We start from the raw sequence: 26,350 nt of genomic DNA, 5'->3' as shown, positions 1-26,350 counted from the left end.
CAGAGCTTGAACCCAGAACCCACTCAAGGGTACAAATCACTGAACCACAGCATCCGTTTCTCTCAAACATCTGCAGAGTTGCTCACTTTAAATCTGAACATTCACCAAAACAGCATTACTTTGCAATTTAATGTGGAAATTGTTATCTTAGGGAGGGGGAGGTGGGGTTCTTGCTCAGTAGAATACTATGACATCATTGATGACATGGTAGATTTTGAGAGCTCTCATTTTGTGAAGTGAAATGGCATAAAATCAAGACCACATTTTCAGGGGCTAGCGCTGTTGTATTGTCTCCTCCTTCGTGCATATCATGTTACAATTGTATACAGCTTCCGCAATCTGGGCTTGTGAGAATTGTTCATCGCAGCTTGTCATCTCATAGTGTGACAATGAATCACTTACAAAATAAATATCACCCTCTCCCCTGACATGAAAGCCTCACTCGTCGGGAGTCACATATTCTGACGTTCTGTCTCTCTGTCCAGATGAACCTCTTGTTTGTCCACCTTTTTTTCCATTGTCACTCACTCTGTACAACAGAGGGTAAGAGGAAACTGTAGGGGTGGAACCAGAGTTTTAATGGAGAAAGGGGTGGGGGAGTGGTTTTAATAGGGAGGTGGTATAATTTCAGTCCATGTACATGACAGTGCTTTTCAGGAATGTTGATTTAAGTTAAGTTAATTGATTTGAGACAACCATGAATGAAAGATTTCTGCAAGATAGATCGTATCTGCCTAAAGCTCATGAAAACCTCGCATATAATATTGCACATGTTGCCTTTCTGTCTAAATGGTGTTTAGGAATTCATCATAATATCATGTGTTTAAGCAGAGTTACTTACAAAATTGCTTAATCTAAGGGTGTTTATGACTTAAGGCATAAGAGTATCATCTAGAAATGAAACTATTCACAAATACTTCTTCCTTTTTGCATCCTCTTGCCAGATATTGATTTATTACTTAATTAGATAGTAGGCCTAATGCTAGATTGAAATAAGTCTAGTGAAGTCCATACAAAAAGATAATTTGTACATAGAGGAAGACTTGGCATAAAGACTGTTGGCTGTAAGCATTCAGAGTATGAGTAAGCAGTTTTCTTAGCCTCTATAAATGGAGTTTTAAAGAGATGCTGTTAGTGTTTTACTCATAGCCTATAGTTCTTGTACTTTAATTTTTAATGTATGGAGTCTATTTTACTGTTATTAGCAGTTGTGTCTTTAATATACAGATATAGAATACAAGTGATGCAAGTATGCTACATTTTTGGGGGGAGATCTTTGGCAGTCGTTTTTTGGCAACATTTTGAGAACGGTTCATAAAACCAGATAGAATAATCCCCATTGCCTTAGGTTATTTAAAGTACTGTGTAGGATTAATGTGTGAGACAGTGAGTGTAATATTCCCTGATGTGTGATATTACAGTCACACTTCTGTCAATCAGAAACAGCAATGTTGCTATTGTTTGGAGCCCCGACTAGTTCTGTTTTTGCAGTCTGTAGGTGGATTACTGTGTTTCCTCCGATTTGGAGAAAGGAAAACACCACCTCTCCACCCACCTAAACACCAGGAATAAACAATGGTGGAAATGGCATTCATGCATGTCTTTTGCCAAGAGAAATCATGGAATTTACATTTATGTTGCTGTGTTGTTTAGATTCTTATGTTAATGTACATATCCTTGTTGCATTATTGGGTTTAAAAAGTGACGCTTTCTTTACATGCGATCCACACATGTGCAAGGCAAATTATGACTTTACAGTGGGGCAAATTGAGACTGTAGAGTTCAGCAAAAATACTGTAAAACATGATATATTCACGGCATGAAATTTATCGCGAATTGGAGCTGACGGCCTTTTTCGTGGCATTAAATTTTCGCGAATTGTCACTGGCGCTCAATGCATATAGTGTAGACAAGTACTTTCTCGTGCATTTTAATTTTGCGAATCTTGGCGCTCGTGAAATTGCGAAATAAAAATGCAAGTGAATATTCCTCATTTTACAGTAATCAAGCTGGACTGATTTTTGTGTATTGTATCTCAAATGTTGACAATTTTCCGTGTGTCCACACACAAGAATTAACAGTTTTTGAATTGCATTGTAGGAATTGATTTTCAAAAACCATTAATTTCAGATGTGTGTAAATGAGCCCTGTGTCACCATATAATCCTTTTTTTTTTCAAAACTTACACAGAGATTGAACCCACAGTCTGCAGAACCTTGAAGGCTCTGAACAAATTCTATGTTGATTTTTTAATCTTATAAGGAAAGGGTTAAGATCGGCTTACTATTGTAGTGTGTATGGACCTTGAAGTGACTTACTCATAGACATCGCCAGTCACAATGTTCAGCTCATTATCTAGACTAGTCAAAGGGATGTGGGTAATTCTGTTTGATTCTCTGTCTTCGTCTGTTCTTCAAACTTTTATCTGCAGTAGTCAAACATCCTGGTCAATCATATAGTGATGCAACATGGCACTGTCATTAATGTAATTATTACCACAAATTCAATAGTATTAGATCTGGACCGAGTCTCCATCACTTCCAATTTGTTGAATGGCTGCTTTCTGTGTGGTCTTCATCCATATTACTATGCACAGGAATATTTTTGTCCCCGCCGAACGAGTTCGAGCAGGGGACTATGAAACGGGCTCTGTACGTGTGTGTGTCCGTGTGTCCATGTGTCCGTCCGTCCGTCCGTCCGTGTGTCCGTCCGTGTGTGCGTCCGTGTGTGATCAAAATGTTCAAAATGCTACTCCTTCGCCATTTCTAACCCAATTTTGATTCTGTTTGCTTTATATGATAGCACTACATGGGAGCTTTGAAACTTCTATACAGAATTTCAGTTGTGACCTTTGACCTTGACCTTTGACCTATATTGTACATTTTGCTTCAAAATGCTACTCCTTCGCCATTTCTAACCCGATTTTGATTCCATTTGCTTTATATGATGGCACTAGGTGAGGGCTTCAAACCTTCTACACAGAATTTTGACCTTTGACTTCTTTGACCTTTGACCTTGATTTTTGACCTATATTGTACATTGCCTACAAAATGCTACTCCTTCGCCATTTGTAACCCAATTTTGATTCCGTTTGCTTTATGTGATGGCACTAGGTGAGGGCTTCAAAACTTCTACACAGAATTTTGACCTTTGACTTCTTTGACCTTTGACCTTGATTTTTGACCTAGATTGTACATTTTGCTACAAAATGCTACTCCTTCGCCATTTGTAACCCGATTTCAATTCCGTTTGCTTTAAGTGATGGCACTAGGTGAGGGCTTCAAAACTTCTACACAGAATTTTGACCTTTGATTTCTTTGACCTTTGACCTTGATTTTTGACCTGTATTGTACATTTTGCTACCAAATGCTACTCCTTCGCCATTTCTAACCCGATTTCGATTCCGTTTGCTTTATGTGATGGCACTAGGTGAGGGCTTCAAAACTTCTACACAGAATTTTGACCTTTGACTTCTTTGACCTTTGACCTTGATTTTTTTACCTATATTGTACATTGGCTACAAAATGCTACTCCTTCGCCATTTCTAACCCGATTTCGATTCCGTTTGCTTTATGTGATGGCACTAGGTGAGGGCTTCAAAACTTCTACATAGAATTTTGACCTTTGACTTCTTTGACCTTTGACCTTCATCTTTTTACCTATATTGTACAGTTTGCTACTAAATGCTACTTCCGGCGGGGACATATATTACGCACCGCGTAATTTCTACTTTTCCTTGTTTTCTCTGAAAAGATTTCTTTTGAAACTTTTCTAACGAAGATAAGACAAATTCAGCAGCTCAGTTCAAATTTGATAAGCTATTTGAATGTCAATAAGAAAATTGAGATATTTTCCATGACAAACGAAATGTGAGCTCCACAGAATGGCTATCCTATATGTGAATAAGAACATTAAGTCAGATGATATACCAGTGGGAAGCTGGTCGCTATGTTCATAGAATTTGTCTCATTTTGCCAATATTTTCAGTGATGTGCTATATGTATGACTTTATTTAGGACACTTTTATATTGGATGAAAAATTTTTGTCACTTTGTAGATTTTGTGCTGAATCACCTTTTATATCCATGTTCATCTCTTTTGATTGAGAAAGGCTTAAAGCTCTCTATACTCCTGTCAGCCAGATCCTTCTCCGTGACAGTCAGAATTGCATTAAAGTAGTGTCCGTTTTCTGTAATTAGCAAACTTGGCACATTAGGTGTGACAGGATAGGACAGGACAGAGTCTAAGAGCCTAAAGATGTGATCTTGCATTGAATTCAAGGAAACTGGCTTGTCGTGTAATCAGTGTTTGGTGTGTGTCAATTCGCACCGTGATGAGATTTCCTTCTAGCGATGGTCAATCACAGAAGTCAGTTTGTGTGTGTGTTATTTGGGAGGAAAGTTAATGGGACAGGAGAGAATCTCACACACAAGGTTTAAACAATCCCACGTCAATAGCTTGTTAAATCTGTTTGTAGATTGCTTGCCTTCTATCTCTCCCCTTTTCAATTCAATTGCAAACAATTTCAAACAAAACCCAATTTTCAAAAAAAAAGGTGAGGATATAGTCACTTATAACTTCATATTCTAGTCTTTTTAACAGCTTCTTTGTGTTGTTAATGAATACAGAATAGGTCTTATTCATCTCTTTTTTTATTTCATGATATGTTTGTGCTAAATTTATATTGAATCACCACTGTTACAAAAATAGGAGTATGCCCATTGCCACAGTGCAATGTTTATCTTTATTTCCTGTTCATCTTTCTCTGTCAATCTACTTTTATAGTGATAAATAAAGCTCTTTGTCTTTTTATGCTACAATACTAGCAGAATGGGATTTTTGATTTGAGAGACATGAGAGTATTAATACTACATATATGTAGTATCTGTGAGGTATGACCTTGTGCTTTTTGAAAAGCAGAACTAAATTTCCATAATCCTCATCCACCTGCTGCTCTCCCTGTATTACTTAGTTTCAATTTTGATGGTTTTTATTATATCCAGCAATTTCAGAGTCTCTACAGAATGCTTTCATTGTATCTCATATACGTTTTGATACATTGTTGTTGTTTTTTCATCTGAAATCAATCATTAAAAACATTAATGCGAGGTGTGTTTCAGAGACATTTCAACTTGGTTTAGTATGTGTCGCAGCCCTGATGATACAGCCATACTATGATGAAGAATTGTGGTCTTGCCTTGCACCAGTGAGTGAATGATAAAGTAAATTTCTCTGTGAGATTGAATTAAAATGCAGTGACTCTGCAATGTCTTCATCCTAAAATAAATGTTGTGTAAACAGATGGTGTGAATTATAAGCCCACATAGGAGAAGGGAGGGTCTGAACTTGTTAGCGAGAGGTGGCTCTGCATTTTCCATGAAATATTCATTTAAAGACTCTGCATCAGTGAGGCTTATTTTCTGTCTCGCATATGTGCACATCTCTCACCCTATATGTCCTGTCATGTCTTTCTCTCCCTCTCTCTCTCTCTTGGTATCTCTTGCTCTCTCTATCTATTTCTCTATATTTGTCCTTCTCTTTTCCTCTTTTCTTTGTCTCATACACCCTCTCTTTATCTCTCTCCCTCCTTATTCAATTTCCTTTTTTCTCGCTCTCTCTCTTCTCCTTATCTAACACCTTGCTTCTGTATGTGCTGTATTTTTTATAGCCATACCAGGTAATATTTTGCTATCAGGACTTGGCATATAGTTTTTGGAGTGAACTAGTTTTGCATTGGAGAAACCCACAGCAATAGAACAAGAATTAAGTATCATCCCAAAGTATCAAAGTTAGCAACTTCACACTTTGAGAACACTTTGAGAGACAATGTTGGACAGTACTAGTATGTTTGTGTCCTGTGAGGCAATATTTTTGAGTCTCATTAGAGTGATGAATTGTTGTCATCTGGTAAATTTGACCATAACTAAGACAAATACCACAAAATATAATTGCATAATATACATTATTTTTTCCCTCTCCCCCTCCCCACCTTTCTCCCACTTCCCTATACTCTGTATATGCCATATATTTAGCGAGTCTAATTTTTTTGGAATCAGGACTTCCCAATGATTTTGGGAGTGGTTAATTTTGCAGTCATACAGTACGGTACGGAACGGAGAAATGTATGAGTGTACGTCACATTCATGTGCGGATCAGAGTCAATATATTTGCATGTTTTTAATGCTGGAATAGCACCTGACCCATGAAATTTATGAAAATAAAACCTTGTGAAATATTCGGCATATATAATATACTGCTCTTCCTCAAATTTGTACAATCACTACCTCTTCTTTATTTATTTTGCTCTTTATTTCTCTCTCTTCATTCTTCTTTCTCTCTCTTCATTTCTCTCTTTAACTCTCCTGTCATCATAGATTTCCACCCAAAACCACAATGACATTCAAATAGCGATCAAGTGAAAGCACACTGCATGTTTCAATGAGTTCGGTTTCCTTCTCACGCTTTTCTCTCTCCTCCGTCGCCCTCTCAATACTTTTCTCTCGTATTTCCTCGCGAAGCCTCGACAATGTTCAAATTGTGATACGCCCGCCGAGTGACAAGCATTTTGAAATATTAAGGGTAGAGGAAGTAGGAGGAAGAGAGAGTGGGTGACGATAAGGTTTAGGGGAAGACGAAGTCACTGGAAGAATTTGTCTGTGAGGATTAGGCCATGACACCCTACCCCGATGTAGTCTCTCGTCTGATCCCTGTTTGAAGCATTTAAAAGTTTAAAGTTCTCTTCAAGTTTACCCCGCTAAAAAATACACAAACACAAAATACGGTGGAAAGAATGATTATAATCGGATGAAGAAATAGTATGATAGCAAAATTTCTCAAGTTTCATGTGTTTCTGCAACATCAATGTCAGTCTTAATCCCAGTATGCAAGTGAGATGAAATAGTGATGGTATTGTCCCATAATTCTCCAACTTTTGTAGAGTAGAGCTGTTGTAGGAACATTTTCATCAATAGTCAAGCTAATCTTATAGTAGCAATAATGTGATATACCAACTATGACTGCATATCAGCTATTTAGCCAAACCAATTGCCCGTCTGTGAAGTCGTCTTTTGCAAAATCATTACAACTCTGGAAGACTTTCCACATGATTTTATCCTTTCATCTGCCAATGAGATGTGATTGCGCCCTCTGTGGTTACAGTTTGGTGAAAGCATGTAAAAATGTAAAGTCTGCCACTCTGTTCACTCTTCTCTGATTTCAGTAAAACTTTCACTTTTTTCTTTCTATATTTTTTCCTTTGTTCATAAAAATCAGCTCTAGCTAGAGTGCATTTCAAATTTGAAGGTATGTGTGTAGGTTTACTTTAAGTGTTTTGAACACCAATCTTTAAAAATCTTCCTAAATGTGTCATGTTTTGAGGTCAAACAGAGGATCTGCTTGTCTATGTTTACGAGTCATGTCCTATGTATGACATATTTTTGATGTAGGAGAGGCTTTCTTGGCCCAGACTGATAATTTTGACAAAGTATCCAAATCAGGGCATAACAAAGCATATTTTCCCACTTACCCAAATTGATATTTGGGTATATGGTCCTCACAGTAAAACATTGATTTTTACTTGCCTGACAGCAAGTATTACAAATTTGTAGTTGCCCAAGGCAAGCAGGAGAATGGGTGTATAGCACTCTACAACTAAAGCACTGTTTGTATAGTTCTCTCCCCTCAAGCTGTGTTTAACTCCCCCCCCCCCCCCCCCTCCCATCCTCATTTAACCCGTTGAGGACGAGTCCCGAGTATACTCGGGCAAGCGTCTATGGGAAATGCGTGTTGTAGCAAAATCAAACCGTCCTCAACGGGATAAGCTTACCCACTGGTTATCAACTACAGGTCATGTGACCAGCCTTAGAAATTCCCAGGATTTCCTCGCTATTGCTGGTGACATTGAGAATAAGGAAACATGGAGGTCTATGGAAGGAGGTCAGACCAAGCATAAGACCACTGCGGCCTGTCACTCACTTAAAGACACACTCTGTCATCATGGAGGCTCAATGGTAAAAATGTGTTAGCTTTACCATATGAGCTACATATTGATATTCAAATTTTGAATTCAAATTTGAATTTTGAATTGATTTATTTCTCATATTTTATGACTGCAACGAAATAATATCCATATCACCAGGCAAAGGAATATCAAAATCATCAAAATGCAATTTGGTACAAAGAAACTACAGAAGTAAATGCAGTGATATATACATGTAAGCAAATAAGTACAACATGAGGCTAGTATCAAATGCATGGATACAGTGGCGGTTCCAGGCGGGGGTGCACCACAAAAGAAATGAAAAGGAAAAACGGAGAGGGGGTGCATGCACCCCCCCCCCCCCCCCCCGTAATTTTGTAAATGTGCCCCCTCTTTTCATACATTAGCTGTCTGTCTCCTGCTTAACATATATTATCTCTCACTTAATGTTTAGCTTTCTCCCACCCAAATTTTGTCACATGTCTTCTAAAATGATGCCAAGATAGCACCAGAGAACATCTATGACCCTAGAACTTCCTGGGCCCTTAAACGGGCAACTGAACCAAGGCCACATGGGATGTCATGCTCTGCGCTCATGAAGTATGTTATGCACATACAATACTGAGTGCCTACTCTTGTGATCATAGTTTCCAGTTTGCTAGGTGGTCTAGGTGAGAATCTCTGATTTAACCCATTGAGGACGAGTCCCCCCCCCCCCCCCCCCCCCCCCGAGTATTCTCTGGCAAGTGTCTATGGGAAATGCGTGTTGTAGCAAAATCAGCCTGTCCCCAACGGGTTAAGAGATGCTCGGGGCTTGAGTCTGTGCACTGCACTGACCTCACAATGGCTGTGTGCTAAATGCAAACACTTTGCTGGCAGAAATGGCATAGTAAACCTTCATTCCTGTAATCAAGTAAGTTGGGGGAGGGATACCTCCGCTGATTTTCTTTTTCTTTAAGTTTGTTTTCGCAAAATATATTTAAGGGAATGTACGCTCATAGATGAGTGATATAGCATTCTGATGTTGGTTTGTCGCATATCAAACAATGATTTCAAGATGAATTTGTTGTTCTTTCATGTCAGACCAGTGTCCCTTCTTTATAAAATGCCATTTACAAACCATCGCTAGGAAATACAGCAGAAAACACTAATAGCCTGGGGAACTGTGGTATGTAGAATGCCAAAGAAAGAAAAGAACATATCTTTGAATGTCAAGGTTCGTGGATCCTGTGGTTGAAAGTTTGATCAGTCCCCTGTGACTGCCTCCACCTGCCTTCAAGCTATTCTTTTGCCAGTTGATCAGGGAGAATTCAATGATATCTGGGATCAATACTTCCTTTCATTTTTCCCTGTAACCAAAAGTCATCATATTGACGAACCACTATTTGAATGTGTACCACAGAGTTGCCAATTATCTTATCTCGTATTTTGAGAGCTGACTGTCTGAGGTATATACCCCAGGTACCAAAGAACAAGGAATTCACGTTTTGTGGGGGAAGGAAAATGTCCGCTGCCCTCTATCCTGGTTGGACTCGTATCTACTCCATCAGGAATAGGGTGATTTCACAGGCTTTACAGGGTAGGAATCTGGGGGTTTCCGAACCTGAAGAATTTCAGAGGTCCCCGGGTACCGCTACAGATATACATTGTACATACATACATACATACATACATACATCCATACATGTACATACATACACACCAAGCTCACAATGTACTCTCTCCAAGTAACCACATTTCTGTCTCGATGTGCCAAAAATGCCAAACGGGAAATTCAAATAACATGATTAGCCCCTAAAAATTTAGATTAAGTCTTGTAAGGTTGTTCAGGTTGTTGGCTTGGTTGTTCCAAATTTAGACTAGTTTCCAACAGACATTCTACAACTGTTTAGTCCTTGATATATTATTCACAATTCCTGTGAGAAGGGCAGTGTTGAAATCAATGCTTGTGAGCTGATGCCATGATATCAATGTTGTCTGGACATTTTTAGTAGTGATTCTGTTAACCTATTTCGTACCAGATACTCAGAGACTCCAACTCTCCTGCTTTCGACGGGAGATCTCCCGCCGAAAGCCATTTTTTGCAAAATCTCCCGTTCTCCTGCTTGAGATGCAATTTCTCCCGCCCTGGCTCTGTGTCTCCCGCTTGAAATTATATCTTACCTAGTATCATCGTATGTCAAAAAATAAGCATGAGATAGCACGAGAGAGCATCTGGAACCCTAAAGCTTCCAGGGCCCTTAAGCGGGCCCTGGACCCAGGCCGCAGGGACTTCGCACTCGTGATGTGCGCTTCACGCACATAAATTTTTGAGTCTCCCGTTTGCAAGGGGTTTCAGGCGGGAGAATCTCCAGATCAGGAGGTGCTTCGGGTTGGAGTCTCTGGATACTGGAATCTCTAAAGACTTTGTACAGAGTTGCCAAGTACCCAAACACAATGTGTTAACCAGTGACACAGACAGTAGGCCTATGATCTGATTGCATCTTTTATTCAGTTCAGTAGATATACACTTGTACCTATAGTTTTTTTTTTTTTTCAAGAAGGCTGCGTGATTTTTGACAAAATATCTGTTGTCCATTTTCAATTCCGTACTCCACACAAATGAAAATGAAAAAAAAAAAACACACACCAGGAGCATTATGTTTGCCTTGGAATTAGTGGTGGTTCTGTGCATAAGTAAAAATACAAACAAATTACATTACTTGACTCTCAAAGTGATTGACATTGGACAGTGAATAAATTAACCACACATGACAACAGAGAAGCGTTCTTTTGACCAAATGAGGCCCTCAAAATTTTCCTTGTCATTAGTCAGTGGATGTAAACTCAACTTGTGGAAGTGGTTATGTATGCATGCCCCTCAGGGGTTCAGAACCCCCTGAAAACATCACAATAGCCGTGGTCACACTGGCAAAAGATCGCAAAGTTTAAGATCGCAATCTTTACGATCTCGAAGTTTTGCCAGTGTGATTGCAAACTTCCCGCGAAACTTCCCACTCTAACTAGGTATATTCCCCCCACCCCCACCAAACTTGTCGCTCTTTTGCCAGTGTGAACTGCTAGAAACTGAAACTTTGCAATCTTTGTCACGTGACCAGTCAACCACCTGTTTGCGGAGTGTGCGGTCATTGTGATGTACAGGAGTGTATTGTTACATCACAATCACCAGCTGTGAGACAGCATACTCTTTCTTCTGTCTTGCACATGCGCACGAGTGACCTGAACTTCTCGATCTTTGGCTGCCAGTGTGACCATACGATATGTTCTTCGACTTCTCAATCTTTTGCCAGTCTGACCGTGCCTAATGAGTTTCATAGCTTCTGCTTTGAATGCTGATACCAAACAGTGTGTGATCTCTGTTGTCAAAACAGTATTAATACCATTTATACAACAGATACGTATGAATATCTCATGACACATTGCAATCATTTTCCACTGTTTCCCCAGATATTGTACTCTCTCTTTTCTCTTTGTCGTAACCAACTGTTCAGCACATTCTTGAGTTTTTCAGGAAATTAAATACATAAAAAATAAGAGAAGATAAGCAAGCATTCACTTCCATCAAGTGCTCTAAATGATGCTTTCTGTCTGACTCTTTCATGTGAATATTGAAATTTGTAACTTCTTAAGGGTGGTAGTTGCAAAATGAAAAACAGTAATATTACAAGATCTTCATGCCTTGTAACCCATAATTGTATGTGGGGGCACATTCGACAGAAGCCAGTAAGTCCTGTTAACCTTGTCAAACTTTTGACCAATCAAAGCGCTGTGCAGAAGGGATGTGGGTTTGTAGGAAGCCTACACTTTGTACCACTAATCCCTGGAAATCACACAAATTACGGCTGGCCTCATATTTAGCTCCATAGTACCCAAGTGTCATTACAGCAAACTGTCAACTAGCTTCACTGTCAAAAGGTAATTAAACTTTGCTGTATAATGATCTGAAGGAAGCCGTAATTTGTGTGTGTAATCCTCGGAAACAGAATCAGTTACATTCCTTTCTTAGACAATCTGGTTTTTTTTTCTTACACGTCTGTGTGAAGTTTTCTCAGCATTTCCTTCAAAGAGGGAAGTTATTACTTCTCAATGGTTTTGTCTAGAAATAGATCTCATGACAAATCATGAAACATCATAATATGCCTGTGTATAATTGAAGTATATATTTTAGGCAACACAAATGAGCAATTGTAGAAACCAAAATCACCACAGAAGAAAGAGATGAATTTATGTGGAAAAAAAGACATTGTGGGGATTAGATCAAATTGTACTATCAAGCCATATGTCCTACTTGGACATTGAATATATCTTGTCATTTTCTCTGTAATTTGGAAATATTCTAGTAGTAATTGCAGTCTGTCTCATAGTCACAAATTGAAACTGTCTAGGAGATAATTTCTTTGTTAAAGGACAAGTTCACCTTCATAGACATGTGGGTTGAGTGAATGCAGCAATATTAGTAGAACACATCAGTGAGAGTTTGAGCAAAATTGGACAATCCGTTCAAAAGTTATGAATTTTTAAAGTTTCTGCTCAGTCACGGCTGGATGAAAAACTACTATAGCTTGTGATGGCACATGAGTACAATGATATAAAGGAAAAATAAAGAAAATTCAACGTATTTCCATTTTTCTCGCATAGCAAAAGAACACTCAACTTCTCTCTTTCAGGAGGCAGGGGGAATAATATTACCCTTAACATACGTCAGTAGCAAGTCGAAGAAATGTGCACTTAATTCAAAAAGTAAAGTTTTGTGAAATTCTCTTTTTATTTTCCTTATATAGTTGTACGCATGTGACATCATACACTGTAGTAGTCTTCTCTTCCAGGAGCGACGGCGCAGATACTTAAAATATTCGTAACTTTTGAACGGAATGTCCAATTTTCCTCAAACTTTCACTGATGTGTTCCACTAATATTGCTGCATTCTCTCAATCCTTATGTATATGAAGGTGGAATTGTCCTTTAAAGTGCTTGTTGTTGAGTGTGATAGGGAAAGCCTTTCTCCAGCTTTCTTGGATAGATTGGTAGATTGATCGATTGATCACTCACTTGAAAGATGGCTTCAACATTTTGAAGTTTCAATGGTTTCAGTGGTGATAAACAATTTCATTAATATAAAAATATTGATTAATAATCCAGTGATTGCAACGTACTACAAAGTTTACATAATATCATTGGAACTGCACATTTTTTGGATTGAAGGAGTTTCAATGGTTTCAATGATGATTAATAAATTTCATTAATTTAGAAATATTAATGAATAATTAAATAATTGCAACTACAAAGTTTTACATAAAATCATTGGAACCTGCACTTTTTTAGCATTGAAGGAGTTTCAATGGTTTTAATGGTGATTTGATAATAAATTTCATTAATTTAGAATTATTAATAATAATAATTCAATGATTGCAACTACAAATGTAAAATCATTGGAACTGCACTTGTTTAGCATCGAAGGAGTTAATATGATACAGAGGAAAACACAGCCCCAAGTAAGAAAACTTTTGATTTTCAAGGCCACCGTAAGATGTCATGACCTAGTGAACATGCAATTCCTGACAAGGCAACCTTTTATAGCGTGTTAGGTTCAACCGCAGTGATTGGGAGAACAAGGTGCACGGTGTTTGCTGAAGGAAGCGACCATTTCTTTCCAGTGAGTCACACAATCCATAGTGATTTCCCTTTCCCCTCAGCATTTTGAGAGGACATGGTAGGGGGAGTGATCGCTGGATCTTATCAGTAGTGGGGAAGGATGAGGAGGGTTGCCAATTTGCACGTTGCTCAAAGACAGAAGAAGAAGTGTGTTAAACAGAAACTTGTTTTTATTCCTGACTTTCGGTACCACATTGCCCTGTGTTGTGGATGTCCTCTTATTTCTTTACATTACGTATCTTCCAAGTGATCGCACATGTATCTTTGCGGAATCTCTGTTTGCAAAGCAACAATCAAAACTAGTGATTATCGCAAGTCTGATACACTGCGAAACATGAAATTTCAAGAAGGACATTCACCGCAGCATTTGACCAATATTTTAAGAAGTGAAATGTTACGCACTACTCAGGGGATCTATCAGGATGTAGCAAACTGAGCTCTTGGGACTCGTCAAATTCTCGGCTTCTGCGGTTGACGTCATTTTTTTTGTACCCGAGGTCACGCTTTACATCTTCGTGATTGTTACTTTGATTCTGAACAAAAACCACAAATTCCTGCTCAGCAAGAGGAAGGTCATAGAGATGGTTTAGTTTTCAGTTTTAGATGGATTGATATGTGTGAACAAACCCATAAATTCTTAAACGAATAAACTGAAGTACACTAGCCGGTATAGGTGTGTACAGGTTGAAGTAGCCAAACATGAATTCATGCATTATCGTGACTAGCCCTTACATCATTCTGTGCCAGCGACTTAGGACAGTGTGTACAATGCTATGGAGTTTTCTGTGGTAATCAGGGGGGGGGGGGGGGGGGGCATTTCATGAAGCATTTTGGTCGAATATTTTTCGGACAAACTGTTACAAGCTACTGAAATCCTTGCATCTGATTGGCTGAGAGCAAATTTGTGCCGCAAAATGCTTCATGAAATGCCCCCCAGCTCTTAAAGCACACAATGGATAAAATCATAAATTGTAAAGCAAATAACAAAAAAAAAATACAGTTGTGGGTGACCCTGGCCAAAATATTCAGTGTATTGAATTTTACTAGTGTTCATTTGAAAATCGAAAGTCTGATATCTTGCTTATCTCCAGTCAAACCTTCAAACTTTAAGGATGTTCTCAAATATGATACTCTTCATTTGGTTTGACATAATGTGCTTATGTTAAATGCAAAGATATTTGTATTTAACAAAGTACACCATATCTTACAAAGTAATAGCTTGTCACCGAATGGGGAAAGTAAAGAAAATGTCTTTCTAAGGTTTCTCACATATCATGAACTAAACTCTCCCCTGTATGTTCGCTGTATAACATTTAAACCTGACAATAGTTACTGGGAGGGTTGCTATATGTACATTGTACCAGGTACATCAGATTATACAGTGCTTATGTGTAGGTAATTTTTGTGTGTGTGTCAACTGGTTTAGGTATTTTGAACAAGACATTCCGCAGTATGATTTAACTGTCACCATGGTAGATGTGAATAACTTTGTATAGTTCATGCGTTTGCATAAATGTGTTCATCTACAAACTGAATATACAAGTTTGTAATATGTAATTTGGCCTTGCTAGCCATCTATACTGTGCTTTTTGTTTGATGACTTTCAACATGGAAAAAAAAAAAATTGAATGAAAGAATTTTTTTTTTCTTTCAGTTTGCAAGTCACCGTTGGATCTCAACAAGAATCTGGGAATTTGACGACAATAATGTCTGAAGCTACTGGTCCCTGCCAAAGCAGTGGAGCTTACACCCCTGCTGTGAATGGTCTATTCCTACCAAACTTCGTCATTGACTGGTGCAAAGTATCTATGGTAAAGGTCTATGTGTTTTGTTTAGATTTTATCGAAGATATGTGATGCCATTTATTCTTGTTTTATTCTCAGAGCTTGGGTTCCCACACTGTTTGAAGAATGTGAATCTCATTTAGCTTTAATTACATTGTAGGTAAAGAAAAAGAATGCCATTTAAAGGATGCAAGGCCTGACTTTTGTCTTGTAAAATGATTGTCAATGTTCACAAAATCATTGATTATTGAGGATAATATCTTAATTTACACTCCTGAAAAGAGGGAAATGAATAGCATGCATCCCAAAGTAAGTTGGTACTGGGAATGTTTATTGACCATTTAGGAAGAGGATACTCCAAGATGAAGAAGGTTAGTGTACTACCTGTATAGGAAAAACTTATAACATCTTGAAAGGAAAGAGGCTAGATATTATGAATCCAGTCAATATGTCAAGGAGATGTTTATTCATATTTCCATTGTTATTTCTGTCATTTGTTAAACATCTTTCCCTAGTCTCGGGTCAAGTCTTCCCAGCCGACGTCCAACGTGTCAGCTGTGTTTCTGGGAGGGGAGTACAACCCCCCTCTGCTTACAGTGGAGGATTCCGACCACTTTCTGGAGTTCGTCTGGCTGCTGGTTCTGCCCTGTGCTGTAATCCTCTGCCTCATTCTCATCCTGGGTTATGTCATGTGCTGTGGACGGCGGGGAAGGTGAGATTTCTTTGTGGGAAATCCCCAGTGAAGAGTAGGCCAGGGGTACCTTAATTTCCTGTCCATAAGTTTTGTGTGTGAAATTGTTCTCATTTGACTCACTGACACGGAAAGGGTTAAAGGTCAAGTCAAGTGGTGTGACAGTGCAGTGGAGGGGAGCTCCAGATTTTAAGGTTTTTTTAAGAGTAGCATGAAAGTTTTACTTGGGCACCAATAAAAGTTTATGTATTTATATTTTATTTGTTTATTTATTTATCTATCTATCTATCTATCTATCTATCTATCTATCTATCTATCTATCTAACTATCTAACTATCTAACTATTTATCTATTTATCTTTTCCATTTTCTTCTATCAGGGAAGCCCTTTTAGCTCAATCAGAACTGTTCTGCCAAGGGGCCTTGCAACGTATAAGTTGACAAAAGAATTTGTCAGTCTTTCCACTAGAGTAGCCTTAGTTTGGGGATGAGTCACACATAAATTACCACACTCTTTCTTTCTCTCTTCTCTAGCTCTCTATCTATCTATCTATCTATCTATCTATCTATCTGTCTCTATCTCTCTCTCTCTCTCCCTCACTCTGTCTTTCTTTGTACATTTTCCTTTGTTATCTGGGAGAGGATGTAACTAAAATGCTGCAAGGAGATCAAACGTAACAAAAAAGAAATATCAGAAGGATGATTACTGCATCGTAAGCACATCAGCATCATATCCTTCAACTTTTTTGCTTTTCTTTTTCTTGTCATACAATCAACCTTGAAATCGCTCCTTGAGCAAACAGTTAGGAAGGGCATGAAATGAATGCACTCGCCGCAACGTGTGTATCGTCTGAGGTTTGAGATAAGGACTCCACAGAAGTGTGCTTTTTGTGGATTGGCAGGGAAGCAAACTTGGCAGATCTACGCTCTTTTTCAGCATCTTTTTTTTTTTTTACTTTTGCTTTTAATCCCACTTTTCCTGGCTCTGCCTGCCCCTAGTAATCCAGCTTCCTCCTTTACTTCTTGCCTTGCCAAGAAAAGTTAGGGCTCCCTCGCAGCTGGTAATGAAAAGAATCCAGGCCGCACACTCCCAGATGTAGATCAGGCCTTAAAGGCATCCCTGTGTGAAGCTGAGAAGAACCAGAATAAGGGTGCATTCTGTCACAAATTCTTTTCTGCCTTCATCACACTCGCTTTGTCCTTAAAGCAACAAAAGATTGAAATCATATGTACATGCATATTACCACACCAACAAATTGTTCTGTATATCTATGTCCTTTTTTTTTCTTTTCTTTTCTTTTTGAGTTACAGATGTTTCTTGTGGGATTGATTTATTTCAGTATACAAATGGCTACTTCCTACCACAGCTTAAAACCACTAAAAAGCTAAAAAACATAAAAATATGTATCAACTAGATATTCAGCAGTATGATTATATAAATTGTTCTAAAGATTTGATCTAGGAAAGGAAGTGGATATGTATGCAGTTTATCTGTACTAGTCAGTTTATTTCCTTCTTAACCATAACAACTTTGACAATTACATTAAGGGCAAAGTTAGGAAGACTTGCAAATTAAGACTCATCACTTGTGTGAATTGAAAGAATCATTTTATGGTAACCTTTTCTCTCTCCCGTTTTTATTGCTAGTGTATTTGTCATCGTCATCGTCATCATCGTTGTTCGATATGACTTTATGGCCCAGCAATACTTTTGACATTATATTCTTCTTCTTTTTTTCAAGATCTCAGCTTTGTTCAAATTGTAATCTCATATAACCATGCCACTTCTTTTCTCTCTCTCTCTCATTTTCACCATTCTTTGTAGGAAAGACATCGACAGCACACCTGAGTAAGTCAAATTATGTTTCTTCTGTCCTAATTGCCTTATGATTTCTTTTGCCTCCTGTATGAAGACAGAAAATAAATGTCTTCACAAAACAACAATTTCATATACATTTTTATTTACATCTGTCATAAAACAAAAAAAAAGGAAGATCACATTCATGGGACTGTACACCACAAAGGTGGCAGATCCACACATGTCAAAATCATTTTGAATATTTCATGAAGCAGTACAATGCCTATTTATTTTATTTTATTTTAGTCTTTGACTTTGTTCCAGAATAGTCTTGTGATGTTGAAGTCAAGCATAGTCAATGTTTGAAGAGGGGACACATAATGTCAGTCAAAGTCTCATGTATTTTGTATGTTGAAATGTTGCTTTAGTGTAAATAGCAGATAAATCAAAGATGGTATCATGTCTGCTTTCCCTTTTTTTTTCTGATGAGGTCAGTCTCTTCTCTCAATTCATTGTTCTGTCAATCCATCTGTCTGTCTCTCTATGATTAAGATGTTTTTAGTCATGGATATATACAGAGAATTAATGTTTTCAGATAGGTACAATTTTGTAGTCTTTATAGGGGTCTTTGGCTGCCTGAAAGATGTTTCAGTTGTTGTTGCCAAGTATTTGAATGCACGGATTGCTACATATGAAGTAGCATTCTTATGACGTGAGTAAAACCTACATGTAGTGACGCCACCGTTGGGAGGAAGTGACCTGACATTGTCTGCCTCCCTCTAGCATTGAGATTTGTGCAGGCTAATCCTGGGTCTAGACTATGGTGTCCCTAATGTGATAAAGCTAAAATGAATATCTTCTTTCACACAAGCACACGCCACCCCCAGTATTTACCTCTCGTGTAAACAAAAACCCCTCCGGCGAGGAACGGGGATTAGGTGGGCAGCTTAGCAAAGGTAAAGATGAAAGTATCGAATCATTCTTTGCAGTTTGAGGTCAAATCTGGGGTTTCTGGGGGATTTTTTAGGATAAAGAAGAAATACATAAAAATGCAATCAGCACCTTGCTCGCGCATTAAATATCTCCAACACTGACTCTGCCATCATCATTTGCTATAGTGGTGACATCTCTGAATTTGCTAAATTTCTTGAAATCTCTATCATTTAAATCTTGTTATATGTCCTGCTGCAAGGTAGGCCTACTGTTAAAGCCTGATTTCTTACTATTTCCACTTCTTCTGCTACTCTATTGCTATCGCTGCTATGTTTGATATTGATGGTGGAACAATTTTATAAATGTTAGTTAAATGAGTCATCAAACAAAGGTTATTGTAATCATAGTGTTTCTTTCTTTCTTTGTTTTTTGTTTTTGTATTGATGATAATGGAGGTGATACTAATGTGGAAATTAGAGCTCATACTAGTAGTAGTATCAGCACTGAGGGTAATACTTACATTATACTGCTATGAAATGGTGATTTATCATTGATTCATGCTAGATTTTTTTAAGTTTAAATTGAATATATATGCTAAGCTTGATACAGCACCAGAGATATGCTATGACTTCATACCGCCTTTGTGATTCCACATACCCTCTGCTGCTATCTTGGTCTTATTCTCAACACAACCTACCCATTACCACTGAAAGTTTGAAGATGCATGACTGGTGTGTATTATACTGTATTGTATTTCTTCTGAGTATATTGCTTTGAAAGTGAACTGTTGTGTTATCTTTGATTATCCTCCACTTGTTTGAAATTAATGTAGGCATTTAATCCATGAAGTGTCAGAAACCACATTTCTGTGGTTTTCTTCTTTGTTTTTTGATCTTTATTACTCATTGTCAAAGTTGAATAAGGTAGAGTAGATGGTCTTCTAGCTGTTTATTGTATAATTGATTTGGTTGTAGTATTTTCAAAAGCCTCATAATTGCTCAATATGTGACTCATTCTCAAATTGATAATACATGTTAGAGGTTTAAAGTTTTTTTGCTCACTAGTATTGGCAATTTTTTGTGAATTTCTTTCAGTTTTTTTTATCCGATTTGATCAGTTTAACAAGTTTCATCTAATCTTTCTGCAATGTAAGATATGCAGTGAAATTCTGAGGTGTCAGTTTAATGATGAGAAGAAGATAATTTCAGCTGCCAAAGTCTCCCGTGAATTCTCTGAACAAGAAACTCCAATGGCAAACTGTGTACAGGTGTGCACTGTTCACTTGAGAAAGGAACAATCAAGTGATAGGAAGATAATATTTTGCAACTGATCGATGAATTGCCATACATCGACATAAATAAGCACTGAATTGATCAGTGTTTTAGTAGTAGCCATGACAAAAGAAATCATTGGTATGCATACGCAAGCAGGATTCGAACCTATGACCTCCTGATCAACGAACAGACGTCTTTAGAGAAGGTGAGATCTGGGACAAGAAGGTTCAAACAGTGTTCGAAAGCAGTGACCAATCAGGGGCATCTAGACATATAGATTGCCCTCCTCCTCCCCTGCCCTCCCCCTGCCCTCCCCTCCCCCACCTGTTCTCAGGCATAATGCTTGCCGACATTTTTACCTTCTTACCCGCCTTCGCCTGGCGACGGTATTTCAACAAGATTCTGATCTCATCTCCCCCAACGATCATATCTGAATTATTTGTCATCATGTCGTCTTTTCATTGACTCTTTGGAGAGGGGGTGATCCACCCAGACGGGAAGTGCTGAATGGGGTAATACAGCCCCCTCTGAAGGAAGTCCCTAAGGAACCAGTCTAACTCCCTGTTCATACATTAATCTCCAGGGGCTACGAATTCAGAGATGCCATCTTTTCCTTACTAAAACATCCCTGAAAGAGTGAGAGAATATGTGGAACTTGTTGATGGGAGAGAAAAAAACAAATGATTTAAGAGCATCATCCAATGAGTTATGCACGCAACAGGTCTTTGTGATCGCAGGAAACTATCGGAGAGGATCGTATTTGTGAAGAGGAACAAGGGGGCTGAAATCTGATACTGGCAGCTTTGTGTCACCTCCTACCAGGCTGCCGTGGTGTACCCCGTGCTGGTCTTATCTCCAGTCCAGATCGGCCAGCTCTCCAAGGTTCAGGAAATTACCTCGTTGCTGTTCTGCCTCATTAGCGGCATGTGACTTTGTGAGATGTGGCTTGTGGTATCACATCAAATATTATAAGATATGAGAAGCCATTCAATTTTACCTGTAAGCTAACACTTTTCAGGTCAGTGCTTTGTAATCTGTACAACCACTGCAGGCACTCCTTTCTTTTCTAGTTTCCGTAATGCTCCAAAAGAAAAAGCAGCCAAGATACAGTGTAGGCCCATTCACACATAAGGTGAAATGCTGTGGTATATCACGCGTTATGTCACAATGTGAACGCAAATACCTCAAAATATCTCGCATATATGGTATTTGGGGTGGTGGTTCAAACTTCATGCAGAATATGCATGCAAGCTTTGATTGGGAATCAGGGCACAACATTATGTATTTCTTTTGTGACCAAACACAGTTCCTGTCTTCTCAGAATAGGAGATATACTGTAAAATGGGGTGTTAACATTTTTGCACATTTCGCACAACCAGAAACCAGCACAAAAAGTAAAAGCTCGATCGTGAATATTTCTGCTTGCCTTATGTTCCAGTAGTTGATGTCTTGATTCTGCGGAATTAAACATTCATGAAACTCTTCTTGCCCGGCCAAGCATGAAAAATTAGTCGCACGAAAATATCCACTTTTACAGTATGCGTCCAGTATGTGCAGTGCTTACCTCAGAGAGGTGTACTTTTGGGCCAAAAATACCATTTTGCGAATGACAATGGTACCAACTGAAATTTCATGGTGTTTGTTACCTACATACATCACCAATATTATGAGCCAATGAATCATGCATACAGGACTAGAGTCAAAGATCATTCCGTGCTTAGACTCCCGAAATGTAAAACGACACATGGTACATTTTCTATATCTTTTGTCGGATCAAAGTTTTGGAATAGTTTGCCCAAAAATGTTCGAGAGGAAAGAACAAGATCTTCATTTCGAAGAAACCTAAAAAAATCACTTGTTAAAAGAAGTTTAGTGATGAAATGAAATTTCAGTGTTCAGTTTAATGTACTTCTATAGTACAGTTACTTTAAAAGAGTAGACCTTGCAATAAGCAGCTTAAATATACATGTAAGCTATAATGGGAGAACCATTCTCGACTAGCACTTGTGCTAACTTTTGGTTCCCCCTTTAACAACATTATCTTCTGTTTTTCTGTTATTTTTTCGATTATTTTTTTCAGAACCTCTGTCTATGCATATATGTCTACATTACATACTTATTCATTCTCTTTGCCTTTCCAGTGATAAATGTATCACAACGAAACTAAATCTATTATAACACATGTATTTTTATGTAAGGTAGATATAAGTATGTAAAATATATGCTTGCAAAGCTGTAAGAACCTTGTACAAAATCATTGTATTCTCATAAAAATTTCATGTTATTGTATCTTACACTGTGGAATTCATGTTATCATGTTATCATATTCACATGTATGTTGTTAATAAACTTAACTCAACTTAACTCAAAAAACTTATCTTGGTATTGGATACCACGGTAATTCCATTGTGAATACACGTCATGAAGCACAGCTTCGCTCTTTAATTCATTTCTGCCTTATTCCATGACAAATTTGTGTCTGCTCTTTCTCTTGTTTAATATGACAGTGAAAAACTTTGATCATTGTCTTCTCAGAAAATAAGAGAAGAAGAGAGATTTCCTTGTCTCTGTGCACAGAGTCAGTGCTTCACTGTATTGTATTAACCTGCTCCATATGGGAACCTGGTGGCCAGCATATTAAGTCTAAGGGAATTTCTGAATTCAGTATGGAACGGGTTAACTAATTTCTCAGAGGCTATACGTGTACCTTGCAGCTAAACCCTTTCAGTTCCGTGGACAAACTAAATGTACACAGTCATTAAGACTTCAGGCCTATGATGTTCATGGGGTTAAGACAGTCTAGTTTATGGCAGGATATACTAATACAAATTCAATGCTGCCGTGTACGAGTATACATGGGTCTACATGCTTATTCTGTGTCTCAAACCTAAGCCTTACAATGTGAACTTTGAACAAACATACGAACACATTGGTGCAAAGATTAATAGGTTAACATAAGTTGCCTTGATATAGATGATTTGCCGAGAGTTTCAAGGCTTTTTAATTATGAAATTAATTACACTAACTGTCCAGCATTTATGCTTGAGTGAGTCATTAACTTTGTGATTGCTAGTAGCAATGTCATTTGTGTTAAAAAAGTCAGTGGGGACTTTGAATCTGAGATGCGTGAATGTGAAACATTGTTCTTGCAAGGGCTCAAAATTTATCTCCCATTAAGCCTTTTTAGATTTTGCTTGCAATACCTTAAAGGTATCGCATAGTTTTGGTCGAGACCTAATTTCAGGTTTCTAACATTTTTTGGTGAGATAATGAGAAACCTCTGATGAAATATGAAAGAGCATGTAATTCCATGAGGAATTCAATGTTTAGTTGATGAAAATTGGTTTTGAAATGGCTGAAATATCCAAAACAGAGTGATTCTAATAAAGTTTGGGACCCACCTTTTATTATGATTGCTTTGTTTTACTTTGTTTTTGGATGTTTCAGTCATTCCAAACCCGATTTTCATCAAATAAACTTTGAATTCCTCTTAACATGGTATGCTCTGTACTAAGTGTTTTCTTGGAATCTCACAAAAAGTTAAAAGCCCAATTCTCATCTCAACCAATACTGTACCATCCATTTAAAAGGGTCTGCCATGAAAATTGCCTGGCTGATGCGATTTGCAAGGATGATGACTTTTTGAGGGAATATTTTTAGATCAAAAGTGTGAAATAGTTTTGATTGTAATAACACAATTTTTTATCTCTGAATGAATAATCAGTCCCCCTTCCCATTCAGTAGTGGCTAGGCAGATCATTACGTGATGATAGATTATGCCTTAGCAGTGATATTTCCTGATAAGCTGCATCGATTCACTCTCGTGCAGGAAATTTATGGATACTGCTATGAAGGGAATTGTAGTAGATTATAAAACATTATGTAGCAACCACTACATCGTGTATGCTACAATTTGTACCACTACATTGTGTGTGCTCTGAGATTACAATACTTCCAGCGTACCTCTTTGACCAGTATTTCACATTTTCGTCATCACCCAGTGAAATTATGCTATTGCAACATTATTTCACACATTTCTTAATCATATGTGTCCATTTTTGAGCAAAAGCTAACAAAGTTAACACTTTGTGCAGGCATATGGAAACTATAGTGTACCTTTAAGGAAGAGATGTGTTTCTTAAATTCATTGCCAGAATCTTAAGAGGCTCAACAGATGAAGCTGTTTGCAAGGCTCTGATGTTAAATATTGTAATTTTCTTTTCTCTGAAATGTCAGGCTACATGTATTCAGAGGTTGTGATGGAAAAACAAATTTTCAGTGACTCACTTTTTATAATTTCAGCATCCTTCTGTCTTTTAGGTTCAAATACTGCAGCTAGGTGCTCCTTCAAAAGTAAAAGCACAAATGCATCAGTTGTGTCTGGACCAAGGAATGTATTCATCACTGGAAAGTTCTCCAGTGTGTCAGCCAAGTCTTAATTTTAATATAAAGAATATGAAATTCCTGTATGTTACAATATTTTCAATGGACAACCATCTTCCCGTTTGCTTCTATAAATTGGATGGAAGAATATAAGAACAATAATATTTCTCACTGTGATAAATTTGTCACACTTAAAGATCAATGGCAGAAGTAAAGCTCTTGGTTGTAACATGCTAATCCAAATTTCCTGTAGGTTGTGCACTATCGACCCTTTGCAATTGCTGAGATATCTGTTGTAGGACTTCTCTTGTTTAACCAGTTCTCTTTGCCTGGCGTGGAATCTAATCCATCATCAAATGTCGTCCGACGCGCTGCAATTTTAACACGGACAATTACTCCAAATTTTGCACGATTGCTTGGAGTGATGCTGCCCTCAACGAATCACTTCCAGTGTGTGCAGCTCTGCTGTTGACTGAACGGAAGATGCTAAAGAGGGGTCAGAATATTTCGGCCCCACTCCATCAAGAACTCTTTGTTGTATGGGTAATCCAATATCCTTTAGGGTTCTGACACTCCAGCTATGGTTGTCATGGCAATGTACTGAGATATTTATCCTTGGTTTTGATTGGACAGCATGACAGAATCACTCGCAATTTACAGGTGACCACCTGTATGAATATCATGTAGGCTTTGTTTAGTTGAAATATCAACCAGCCTCTATTTTCAGAAAGAAATACAGTGCTGTACGTGATTTTATGTATGTAGATGTGCATCATTAAATGGTGTGCCATTGCTGTTGTAGGAACATATACTTAATATACTAATATACTAAAAGATGAAATAAAAGTGTCTATTCATGTCTTATACCCATGCCATGCAAGAAATATCATGAAGAAAAACCAGAGGCCTTAGTTTAATGAAATACCAGGTTTTAAGGCTTCTTGTCACTCATCTTAGATCGAAATAACTTTATCTGGAGACTAAGGTATGAATTTCTTTTTTACATAAATTTGCAACTCCCTTGCAGATTGAACCTTGTTCTCTCCTACAACTTAGTCAGTAAAAGGGGCAAGGGAAAAGAAAGCACAGAAATGTTGGGTCTTTCTAGTCATCATTTCCAATCATTTTTTGATGCCTTCCCAAGCACTACAGAAATAACTAGCTCTAATTCAGGATGTTGTTGTGGAGCAAATTTGTTTTTACTCTAATTGTGTTAATTAAGATATCATTTTCAGATCATATCATAAGCAGATTTATTCTTGAATGTGAATCCCTCAGCCCTCATAGATAGTTGAATACATTATTGGAATATGGTAACGAGAGAGCTTTTTTATATCATTGTTTTGATAAGGAGGCATACTAATCTCTGTGAGATAAAATACATAGGAAACAGTAATGATGATAGAGATTATTGGCAGCAATTTGTAGAATGGTGACTGCAGAGGCAACTGAATGATTTGGACTGTATATTATAAGATCTTTATTAACAGAGGGTTAACCTTCTGCAACTTAAATCTAACAGCAGTACATCAAGCAATCTGTATTCTTTATAACAATTTCCTTCCAGGGTAGATTTTTCAGTGATTTTCTCAATATATGACCGTGTTTCTAATATCAGACTCAGTTTTTCCCTGGCTCCAAGCCCAAATATCGAATTCCCAGATTGAGACCCGATAGTGCCAATTTGAAAAGAGATGTCTTGATATGCGTAATGGACCCAGTCAAATGGTTGCTAGGAGGGAGCCCTCTATGGGCAGGGAGGACTCAACGGTAATTAAGCGCTACAGATCGTTCGCAAGATGGGCCCTCCCATTGCGTATGCAACAAGGTCCAAAGCAACTCGAGTGCCTAGATGGAGA

The 26,350-nt window shown here is 38.0% G+C and overlaps 1 protein-coding gene across 1 annotated transcript in view; it reads left to right on the top strand.

The window, feature by feature from the left end:
• The window catches only part of LOC139717988 (epsilon-sarcoglycan-like), a 110,454-nt gene that overhangs the window by 46,156 nt on the left and 37,948 nt on the right, over positions 1 to 26,350 (top strand). The window contains exons 6-8 of the mRNA XM_071629477.1: positions 15,285 to 15,441; positions 15,930 to 16,126; positions 17,929 to 17,952. Of these exons, the coding sequence (XP_071485578.1) occupies positions 15,285 to 15,441; positions 15,930 to 16,126; positions 17,929 to 17,952 (378 nt within the window). The remainder of the gene's footprint in view (positions 1 to 15,284; positions 15,442 to 15,929; positions 16,127 to 17,928; positions 17,953 to 26,350) is intronic.

The sequence above is a fragment of the Diadema antillarum genome, unplaced genomic scaffold (assembly GCF_040938485.1).
Source record: "Diadema antillarum isolate AM-2024a unplaced genomic scaffold, OU_Dant_1.0 scf00000086, whole genome shotgun sequence".
NCBI lineage: Eukaryota > Metazoa > Echinodermata > Echinoidea > Diadematoida > Diadematidae > Diadema > Diadema antillarum.
This window is presented reverse-complemented; position numbering and strand designations above follow the sequence as displayed.